This window comes from Populus euphratica, unplaced genomic scaffold (genome assembly GCF_000495115.2).
Source record: "Populus euphratica unplaced genomic scaffold, PopEup_1.0 scaffold583.1, whole genome shotgun sequence".
Lineage (NCBI taxonomy): Eukaryota > Viridiplantae > Streptophyta > Magnoliopsida > Malpighiales > Salicaceae > Populus > Populus euphratica.
The window spans coordinates 5,682-17,727 of NW_011500459.1; the positions used below are offsets into that span (position 1 = coordinate 5,682).

At 30.7% G+C, this 12,046-nt stretch overlaps 1 protein-coding gene and 1 long non-coding RNA gene across 2 annotated transcripts; both read left to right on the plus strand.

Annotated features, from left to right (window-relative positions):
* Positions 1 to 835: 835 nt before the first annotated feature.
* LOC105114809 (uncharacterized) lies at positions 836 to 1,975 on the plus strand. Its single transcript, XR_840217.1, has 2 exons — positions 836 to 1,429; positions 1,600 to 1,975. It is a non-coding gene; the product is annotated as an uncharacterized LOC105114809 (long non-coding RNA).
* A 5,929-nt stretch (positions 1,976 to 7,904) lies between these two features.
* LOC105114810 (uncharacterized membrane protein C776.05) lies at positions 7,905 to 11,645 on the plus strand. Its single transcript, XM_011011502.1, has 8 exons — positions 7,905 to 8,057; positions 8,143 to 8,262; positions 8,477 to 8,534; positions 8,626 to 8,726; positions 9,197 to 9,292; positions 9,378 to 9,471; positions 10,719 to 10,959; positions 11,088 to 11,645. Exons 1-8 carry the CDS (start codon positions 7,965 to 7,967, stop codon positions 11,437 to 11,439), a joined length of 1,155 nt encoding a protein of 384 aa, XP_011009804.1. The 5' UTR covers positions 7,905 to 7,964; the 3' UTR covers positions 11,440 to 11,645.
* The last annotated feature ends 401 nt before the right edge of the window (positions 11,646 to 12,046 follow it).

Sequence of the window (12,046 nt, forward strand, 5' to 3'; positions counted from 1 at the left end):
CTTGAAAACGGCCTTTTTAGATCTTGGGCTCCATATGAAAATTGTAGGCCTATATCTTACCTTTCCATCCATATAAAGTAGACCTAAATGTGAGATATACAACTCCAGATATAACCCAATTACCAAATAGTGTTCTGGTTTGGACTGCACCGGCATCTCTTTTCTAAGTTTGGCCATCTCTTTGTCCTTTCAATTTTAGTTTTTAAATTCATCAATCAATCCTTTTATTTATATGATAAGCCTGGATTTAAAATGAACATTTACCATAAATTAAAGGCATCTTATTTTATTAGATACGTTATTATAAAACATGCTTTAGTTAAAGAGTTTTTGATACTTCAAGTGCAAAATGATGATATAAAACCTTGATAAAAATGCACTTTTAAGTACTAATCAGTTGTTAACATAAGTTATAATCATGAATGCTTGACAACATTTACAAGTATTAGTATTATTTGAATAAGATAACTAATGTAATCATGTTAACAATTTATAATCCGATTGAGACCTTCTTTGCGTGTGGTTTCCAGTTGAATAATAATAGTTTATACTATACTTATTTGAAATACCATTAGTGGATCCTTTAATCTTGACATTTGTTTTTATTACTGTTTGATCTTTACATTGATCTTACATCTCAAAGTTCTCATCAACTTCTTCTTCTTCTTCTTTTTCTTTATTATTATTGTTGTTGTTGTTGTTGTTGTTGTTTATAATTTATACAATTAACCTTCTTATGGTTCAACTTTGGACTTGTCAGGTTATTTATTACTTCGATACTCCTACACTTGGGAGAAGATATCAATCTTTTAGTCGTGTCACCAACATTGTATGCCAAATATGACATAATGGTCAATAACATTATCGCAACTAGATAACATGTATGGGCCCTATCTCAAGGAATGATTTCTAAAGAGGATCAAAGTTGTGATGGATTGGGAAATTTAAGTAATGGAGACAAAAATCTCGAGGAAGGAAGTGGCGGTTCGAAGGAGGATGTTATTCCTGATTTTATGGAAGATGTTAATAGGATGGTGGCTGATTATAATGTTACAAATAACAGTAGCAACCATAGTAGTGGTAAAAGAAAAGCTATTAAAACCTCCATACCTCAACCTAAAAGAAAAAGGGATCTAAAATGGGAGCTAAATTATTCTCACATCTAGATCGACTTGTTGAGAGTGTTTTGATAGTTAATAATTATATTGTGACTTCAAGAAACGAGACAGGGTGTAGCATTAAGGAGGTAATGGTAGAGTTTTATTCAATACATGGTGTTGACTTTGAAAGTCCAATACACAACTTCACAACAAAATTCTTCTGTGCATGAAGCAAGAGGGAGATGTGGAAAGCAGTGGAAAATCTTGATAGAAAATACTTTTGGTTGAAAATAATGTATGAACGACAATCAGAACAGTAGAAAAAAAAGGTCAATTTCTATCTTTTCATTTGAGTTTCCTAATTTTACATACAATAATTTCTTAAGTGATGTTGTTATTTACAATTTTTTTAAATTATTATTTTTGTCTATTATTTATCTTATCTTTATTAAAGATGTTGTGTGAACCATATGTTAATAAGTTATATTTTTTTTAATAGTTTGTTAGAGAGGAAAACAATATTATTGTTGTTTACCACTGTGTTCTTAGAAGGATCGTAATGGCATGATAACTTCACATTGAATAAATCATGCTGTGAATTTTTTATTTTATGTTCTTTATATAGTTCTTAATAACCTGCTATTAAGTTCTCTAAAATGTGAACACAATGTCTTATATTAATATATTGTAATGATATTATAATGCTTTTATGTAGTAATTGTATTGATATTTGTTAGCCCTACTATAACTGCAAATTATCGGATGATCTAATTAAACAATGATGATTGTGTTAACATCATTTATGTTGAGAACAAGTCCCCAATTAAGTTGCAATTCATGTAAATTGTCATAATCTATTGAAATTAGTTTTATTTGTTTTGTGTTTTTAGGTTAATTTAATTCCGATAATACATTTCATAAGAAACTCAGGTTATGCTAGTATTTACAATTATATAGGCATTTCCACAAGGCACATTATATTGTAAAGATATGTCATCTAACACAGTGACATAGTTAATTAGAAACTCATTATCATCTTGTCATTTTTTAGTTAGTTTTGTTATCTTCATTCCATTGAAATCTTATTTCTTAGAAATAAATTATAAGTATACAGATATGTCAATCTCTTGTAATGTATATTATTTCACAATGTGTGAAACTTGAGAACAAACTATACAAAAACAAAAAGAGAATTTATAATAATTTAAATTTTTTTTATAATACAGAAATAATGTAAATAAAAAAATAATAATGATGATGATAAAATTTATTAGTTTTGGAAAAAAGGGCTTAATTAAGAAAAAGAGAGAAAGATGGGGCCAAAATGGAATTAAGAAGAAATAAGACTATAAATACCCCATTCCTTCTCTCTCTTATGGCCGACTGGATAACATCAAGAAGAGGGGGGACTTTCTGATTTGTTTCTTTATCAAACCTAAAAGTAAACACCTAAATTAGTATACCCACACAAGCGTTGGAACTATTAATTGGAGGAAACATATTTGGGTGGAGAATTAACAAGAAAAAAAGTGAAGAATTTGTGAAGAAAAGAGGGGGAAGAGTGGCCAGCAATTTGCAAGGAGAAAGAGGTTAAGATTCTTTTAAAGTTGTGAAGTAAAGTTTATATTTCATCCAAGTAAGGAGTTCTAATCCCAATTTTTATAAAATGAACTTCAATTTGATTAGAAGTTTCATAATTTTCTTAAATTGAGAATTAGGGTTCTTAAACATAAATTTCAGAAAAATGTAGAAATGATTGAAATTAAATGGATTAGAATAGTCTATGTGTCTTAAAGATTAAATGAGTGCATAAAAAAGAGAAAGGGAACCCTTGGTTCCCTTAGATATATTTCGGCCAAGAGCTAAACTAGGGAGGGAAGAGAAATTCTAGTGGATTAAGTAATTCTTGAAGCATAATTTAGTGATAGAAATGGTCTTGAATGTGGAGGGATGCAAGAAAAAAAAATAATAAAGAGAGAACAAATGTAAGAATAATAAAAAGATGAGAACTTTGAGAGAACAAATGCAGGGTGACTAGCCACTAGAGGAGAAGAGAAGAGTGGAGGAGAATTTATGATTGCTTAATTAATTAACTTGGTACAAATGACCTTGAGAGGTCATAATCAGATGGGTTACCATGTATAAGGTGAAAGCATAGTTGTATCTAATGAGGAAGTAAGATTGGAGATAAAATTGAAAATATTTGGCCAATGATGAAACAGGGCAAGTTCATCACCTTGATTCCTAAGGGAATTTGGCTATGAAGACGATAGAATCCAAGAGGGTCCCTTCATAAAAGTTGTATCAAAGAGTGTTAGCTTTCTAATGAATATGACCTCGCCTAATTTGGAGTCTTAGAACTTCAAATATGAATAAAAATCTGAAGTGGGATTGAGTTGTCGCTCTTTTAGCAGATTCAGCCAAGTCGATAAAATGATGAAATTTAGTCATATTAAGGATATAATTCATTTCTTTTGTCCTTCGTAAAGTGTGTAACATCATGTTTTGATCTTCAAAAAGAATAAATTGTGATCAAAATTGAATTCATAATATCCATTTGGGCTTTCAATGAGCTGAAAATGTTAAATGATAGCAATGATGAATATAGGTGAGAAAGAAAAGAATGGGAAAAGAGAAATTAATATTATTGCCGTTGTTGCTGCAATGTTGTGATATGTGGAAATATGGAATAATGATAGGTATTTGTGGTTTTAGGAGGAATTGCGGGAGGAGTGCAACAATAATATAGAAACGCAAGTCGAGCGTCTACAGGAGGTAGCTACTCTATACCTGTATCTCCTCTAGTTAATAATTATTTTAACTAACTATTGAACTATAAAAATTTGGTGCTTATTGATGAGGAAAAGAAAAAGGGAAGAGGAAAGGTTAAATGATGGAAAAATGGAAACAGAGAACTAGATTTAATTTATGGGTTCTTTTGGAGAAAATGAACAATAACAATGAATTTTGAGAATGACTATTTCTTGAATTTGATTAGCCTATCCCAGATACGGGAGACTAATGATGTTAGCCAAGTTGGTTAACATCGACATTATCAGTACATGGAAGGAGAAATATAAAATTTGATTAACTATTCGGGTTTAGAATAGTTAATGATATCAATGGGTGACGTCGATATCAATAAAATTTATGGACTTGATTAGTTTTCCGAGATGAAAACTAATGATGTCAAGAATTCTTGACATCGGCATAGCCAAGGACCTCCAAAGGTAACATAGAACATTGATTAACTATTTCAGTCCAAAAATAGTTAATTACACCAATGGTCACGTTAGTGTCAGCATTTTCATGAATTTGATTATTTGAACCTAGAACGGACAACTAAAGACACTAATGGAGGTCATTAGTGTCGGCAGTAGTCTTTCTAATGTGGGGAGAAGTAGTTAAAAGAAACAAATTGGATGATCCTTAAAAGGGGTTGGCAGTGGTGTATTGAATTGCATATGACTTAAGTAGGTAGATGTACTGTATAAATTTTCTTTCGTGAATTATTTGTATTTTAGTTATTTTTAATTATATGAAAAATTTATATGTTGCAGGTCCCTCACATTTACGTCAAGAGTAGAATTTAGGTTCCTTGATCTGTTTTTGTTTAAGTTAGGAACTTAGGGATTATTCATGTAATTTTGTTATGTAGTAAATATGTAACCTAAACACAACAATCTTTTCGTCGTGTCACTATGCTTGGAAAATTAGAATGTACTAGACGGAATAGTATTAAATGTATCAATCTATGCTTGGAAAATTAGAATGTACTAACTTATGTTTAGAATGTTAAACTGTGTTGTGCTTATATATGAAATTTCAGTGCTTGGATGATTCTCTTAATTACTAACTTATACATGTGATATGAGATGGAGGTTGAGTATAAAGATTTGTCCTGAGTATATTCTCGAATGAATTAAATAGTTTATTTGCACCAATTATGGATGTTATTATAGGTGGGATATGATTTTAAATGTGTGTAGGGTAAACTATTGATAACTTGAAACCTCCTGGTATAGGGGAGACTCTACCAAAATTTCTATATACTCAATGAAAAAACAAAAAAATATGCTCTATTTACCTTTATGTGGAAATTAAACGGATAAATTGATTCAACTTTTAAGGTTGTTACACAATAAGGTATCCCTTCTTTTCTACTATGGTTTTTAATTTGTTCAACCTGTTTTAGATTGATTTATTAGTCATAACTTCTTAACTGCTAGGTGTTTTGTTGTTTTCATTTTTTCATAATGGGGCTTGATTGTTTGATAGCTTTGAATATTAGGTAGCCATTTTGAATAACTAATACTCTAACTTATGGGTGGACATGTATAGCTTTGAATATTAGGTAGCCATTTTGAACAACTAATACTCAACTTATGGGTGGACATGTATGCATTTCTATATACATTCAAGTATTAGTGGTTATTGTAGTTTTATTTTCAAATATTTTTTTTTTTTATATTCAAACACATTGTTCTTAGAAGTTGTTTTAGTTCTCCTTTAAATGTAGTTAATTGTAATAATTATTTTAGCCATTGTTTGATTAAAAAAATGAGTTAAAAGTTACTATTATAACTATAATTGTTGTCTGTTACAAGGATAGTAATATATATACAAGTGAAGTAGTTGCCCTATTCTTTTAATGTTTCATTTGTTCACTAAACACCTAATAGGTGTTGCATTGATAATTAGCAGTTCTCGAATGTATCATTTGTACATAAACATTTAGCAAACTATTCATTTTATTCTAAAATCAATATAGTGTCCATATATAATTAAATTATTAAATGTTATATATTATATGAATTATTTTAAATTCAACTGTAATTTATGCTTATTACAAATATAATATTTTACGTGCCATTATAGATATGGATGCTTAATGGTTTGATGGGGATTACGATAGTATAATGAATAGTGTTGTCAATTATGTTAGCTATGGCGAAAGTGGTAACAATAATGATGGTGATGATGATAATAATGATGATGATGTTAATGATGATTCGTCTTTTTGGATAAAAGAGTTTGATCATTGTAAACTAATACTATACACAACTAGAGTGCTTGCATTGTACTATAATAATTATGTTTATAAGAAACAATATATGGTTTCGTACAATACCAGAATGCAATGGTTGAATGAAATTTTGCATAAACATTAAAGATGATGTGTGAACATATGTAGGATGGATACGAGAACATTTGAAAGTCTTTGCTTAGAATTAAAAAGCCAATATGGGTTAAAAGCATTAAGAAGGATGAGTATTTTGAGAAGGTTAAAATGTTTTTATATACATTATCATTAGGTGCTTCAAACAAGGAAATGCAGGAAATATTTCAATATTCTAGAGAAACTGTTAGTAGATATTTTAATAAAGTTCTATGCATGATATGTTTGCTTGTAATAGATATCATTAAACCCAATGATCCTAAATTTTAAAACACACCATAGAAAATTGCAAATAATCTGAGATATATGCCTCATTTCAAGGTAACAATATCATAGTTTTTTTATATGTAGTTATGTGGATTACGAATTTTGATAATTTTAGATTATATCTTATTTCACTTGTTATTATTCATTTTAGTTTTTTGTTCTAGAATTGTGTAAAAGCCATTGATGTCATGCATGTGTGGACATGTGTTTCTCTATAAAATTAAATATCATTTATCGATAGAAAAGGATGTACCTACACAAAATGTTATGGTTGCATGTGACTTTGATATGCAATTCACTTTTGTTTGGGTTAGATGAGAGGGTAGTGTACATGACACAAATATTTTTAGAGGCAATTTACAATCCTAACATTAAATTTCCTAAGCCACTAGAAGGTATTTTTTAGAGGCAATTTACAATCCTAACATCAAATTTCCTAAGCCACCAGAAGGTATTAACAAACCAAAATATATAATATTATTTATTTCAAGAAAAGGTAATTTATTATTATTATTGGTAATTAATTAATAAAGTTTTTAGATGTTATTATAAGGAAGTATTATTTAGTCGATTCTAAATATTTAAATGAATACGGACTTTTAGGTCCATATAGAGGTGAGAGGTATTATTTTTAAGAATTTTATAGGTGAGACCAACCATGAATATGGGAAGAAATTTTCAATCATGTTTATTTTTCAATACATTGTATCATTGAACATACATTTGGAATATGGAAAAAATGATGGAGAATTTTATAGAATACACTATCTTTTCCTTACAAAGCGCAAGTTTAAATTATAATGGCATTCATGGCTCTACAACTATATTAGAAGAAAGTCGTAAGAAAATTTTGTATTTAGAAAATTTGATCGTGATTTTAATTTTATTCTCGAGGGTTTTTTAACCGATATATTTTAACGATCACAAATCCATGAAAATCATGGGCCTTCGTGTATGAAATTTGCTTGGAATGAGATTGTTGCAAATTTAATGAGATAATAAAAAAAGTGTTATAATTTATGTGGTATCTTTTAAAATTTAATGTTAATGAAAAACAAATTAATGCAGTTAAAAATAATTACAAGTTCTTTTTTATAATATATCTAAAACAAATTTTGATCAAAGTTTTTATTAAACACATATTTAAAACAAATTAATTACAACTAAATATATTTTTTAATTTATTTTTAAAAAAATTACAACTATAAAAATTATTTAAAAACCAAACATACTTTAAACAGTATTGAAAAAGAAGTAGAGAGAGAAAAAACATAAAAGAGAATCTGCCTGTTAAGAAATAAATAAATAAATAAAACCAACAACGAAAGCGCCATCTCTCTCTCTCTGCGTCTCTCTCTCTTAATAACAAAAGAAAACAAGAAAGAAAGAAATCAAACAGTAAGAGAAAAGGAAAAAAAATGTCAAACAACGAAGAGCTTGTAGAGGAAATAATCACAACAAATGGGGATTCGTTCGAAAAGGTGAAACAGAGGCTGAAGGACCGATCTAAGGTAACATTCAAATCTCTGTTTTTCTTGTTGGCTTTAGTGATTCTGATTATTTTGACGACCTGGGCATGCTTTCCTTTTGTTGTAGAAAATGGCTCAAACAAAGGAGATGCTGTCAAAACAAGCGAACCAAACCAAACAGATCTTGTCTAAACAGGCTGTTAAGATTGCCAAACAAGCCGAGGAACATGAAAGGTTTATTAATAAGGTTAGCCCTTTTGTTTTTGCTTTGTTTTATTCATTTAATGATTGGTTTTTGGTTGAAACATGAAAATTTTGTTTTTTGAATTCGTATAAACATTGGCTGGTCTTTCTATCTATCTATCTATCTATATATATATATATATTTTTTTTTTCTTTTGCTGTTATATGAGCATCTTAGCAACAAAAGTTATGGACTTGATTTGCCTTTTGTTTTGTAGGTGACTTATCTTCTCGGTGTTCTCGGGTTCGGGGGTTTTTGCTTCCTTTTGGGAGCGAGTGAGTAACAATATACATTTTAATTGATGGAATTTGTAACTGTCAACCGTTTTTAAGAATTCCTTTGTTGATTTGTTTGTTAAATGTTCAGGGCCACAAGATATCCCTTATGTGTATTGTTTCTTCTATTTCACATTTGTTCCTCTTCGGTGGATATACTATCGGTTCAAGAAATGGCACTATTATCTTCTGGTATGCTGTTCTTTTGACTCTTTTTTTTTTTTTTTAACTTCTCATAGGTACATGAACCTCTATATTTAAAATTTTTCCGGGGTATACATCAAGAAGGTCTTTTTTAGGGAGCCATATGTTCAGTCATGTCTTTGCTATGGTGACCTAGAGCTTATGAAGACATGTTTGAGGAACTAGACGATGGATAGAGTAGAATGGTGTCACAGAATTTGTACAGAACCCTGTATAGCTGGGACTATAGGATTGTTAAGATTTTAAGGAATTAACATGACATAAGATGCCATCAATTCAAGGGCCCTTTTAAAGTATGCCAATAGAAATGCTTCTGAAGTAGCATGATTTGCAAAGCTTTCAAAAAATTGAGATATCTGGTCACTAAATGCTTTGCTTTTAAGTTTTATTTACTTACTAGTCAGTGCTTGGTTGTCTAGAACATCAATGACTAATTGACTTTAGTGTTTTGGTTTCAGGATTTTTGCTATTATGCCAATACGATCTTCTTGGTCGACCTTCTTCTATATCCAAAGAACGAAAAACTTTTCATGGTTTGCTTCTCATTTGCTGAAGTAAGTAAATATGCTTGTGGCAACTCAACCTTTTAATTGATGAATGCTTCATTTTATCCTCTTCTCACTCATTTAAATGTTGTAGGGACCATTGGCATGGGCATTGATTGTTTGGCGTTGTAGCTTGGTTTTTAGTTCTGCTGACAAACTTGTTAGTGTCCTAATACATCTTCTACCTGGTGAGATGGTCCTTCTTCTCTCTGGGTTGCCTTGTATAGGACACCCCTTATTCCCAATATAGTGAAACCATGCATGTATTCCTATTTTACATAAGCTGCTGATCTCTGCGTTCATACTAATTTTGAGGTAAACCAGCTTTTCAAGAAACTTCGAATTTGCTTTCTTATTCATAAACTTAAATCCTGTGTGTCCTGCTGTTCAATTCGTTTTAGAGCAAACTTACAGTTATTTTCAGGTATTACTTCATTGTTTGGTTTTGCTAACTTGAGTGTTGACTGTGTATTTAAAGTCAAATCAGTATGTAGCATGTCTTAATCATATCACACTAAATAACTGGTGATGAGGGTTCTTAGAGGATAAAAAAGTTGTCTATTGTAATTGGACATGGGGCCATTAAACCTGCGAACACTGAGAAAATGTCTCCATAAGAGAACCTATATATGTAAGTTACCTAAACAAATCAGACTTGTGCCACAACTGTTTATGTCTGAATTTGCTAAAAATTGAAAGTAAATCTGGACTCTGCACAAAGAAGGATTGTTCATCCTACTTCTGAGTTCTAATGTATTTGTGATTATTAACTTTCCAAGATTTTTCTGCCTCTATTTGTTTTGAACTCTCCTCTAGTCAAATTTTGAATCCAATTTCTACCATTAAATCTACCCTTTTTACAACTTCAAAGACCAAATTCTGCATATATTTTCATAACAGAAAACCATCTCTCTCCCATTATCCAGTGTACTGCTGCATTTGAAAATCCCGTTGTTAATCTATTTGGTTTCTAAGTGTTCTTTAATTAAGAATTCTCTATGTTATCTAATTTTAATGCCTGCTGCTCCGAGAACATGTAAGGATGACAATTCCAAACTGGAAGCGAATGGAGTGACAATTTTGATACTTAAGAGTGTCCAAAAAGCCCTGCAAGTTGTATTATGCTATGTGACTTGGTTTATAGATTAAGAAACAACTAAACTAATTATCTGATGGATCCATGTGCTCTGTTATTGGCTCAACATAGGAAATGATTTACAAAAAATTCTAGCCTGTACAAAGTTTTGAAACCGATGCCCCTCAATCTATTGATAAATCTAATGAAAAAAAGAAATTTCAAGCTCTCAACAGCTGTTATTTTTTCCTGGAAACCAACAAGGAGTGGCCAATGGAGCCCTTTTAAATGAAGGGCCAAGTTAATGTTTTTTGGTCAATCATTAGTAACTCCAGAATTTATGAGCTGTTTTCCTTTCAGGGTTAGTTTTCTTTACTATTCGGTGGTGGAATCCTGCAACCTTTGAAGCCATGCATCCAAAAGAAACTTCCCGCAGAATCTCATGGCCATATGGAGTGGAAGACAAATCCTACCTTTTGACATGGTTGTTCTGGGTGCCCTTGTTTGCTTATACCCTGTGGCAGGCTCTTTATTTCCTTATCGTCAATGTCCTACGGAGGCAGAGGCTATTAAGAGATCCTGAAGTCATGACTTCTTACAGGTTCTGAGTTCTCTGTGAACATGGATATGTGCACATGGTCTAACTATATGCATTATCTTTTACCATGCGTATAATTATAACTTGTTAGCTTGAAAAACTTTTCTCCTAATAGCTGTTTTGTCTGTCAGGGAGCTCTCAAAAAAAGCCCAGAAAGCAAATAATATATGGTGGCAATTGAGTGGTTTGCTTGGGGACCAGAATCGTCTGCTGATGTACATTCTGTTGCAAGCAATATTTACTGTGGCAACCATGGCACTCACAGTTCCCATCTTTTTATCCTATGAATTGCATGTGGCCTTCCAAATACTCAAGGTTTCAGCAGCTGCATGGAATGGAGGAAGCTTTCTGCTAGAGGTAATGCCTAAGCAGGTGATTCTCAAAGAGAAGAAGAAATCAGAAATGCAGCCAGCATCTACTCAGCATGACCAATCATCAGTTTTGGTCGAAAATGCAATGAACACAGAAATCTCCGCTGGGTGAACGGGTCCTGACGGATATGAATCCATGATTTATAGAATGTTAAAGGACTTGTCATATGGAGTGAAACTCATTTTGCCTGCCAAGAAATTAGCTTGTAATAGTTAAAATTGTTTACTGATAAATCGGCAATAATTCTCTTGTATATGTGGTCTTCTTATAACGTAGATTTAGTCGAGGGTATCAAGATTTCATATATTTTTCCCTTCTTTTCTATTTGTAAATATGCCAAATCGAAATTTTGATTCTACTGCTCGGATGTGGTCTTCTTATAACGGAGATTTAGCTATTTTTTTATGGTGCTTTAAATTTTATTTTTTTAATTTTTTTTTTTTAAAGAAATTTAAAATTATTTTTTAATATTTTAATGTGTTGATATTAAAAATAATTTTTAAAAATAAAAAATTATTTTAATATATTTTTATGGAAAAAATACTTTTAAACATAATTCTCATGAGCTCTTGCACCTTTTTAGTTAAGGGTATCCGGATTTCATATTTTTCTTTATTTCTTTTTTTTTTTTTTTTCTATTTGTACATATTCCTAACTGAAATTTCTATCCTACTTAGATTGAATTTGAAAAACAATAGATTAATTCATTTTTAAAAGT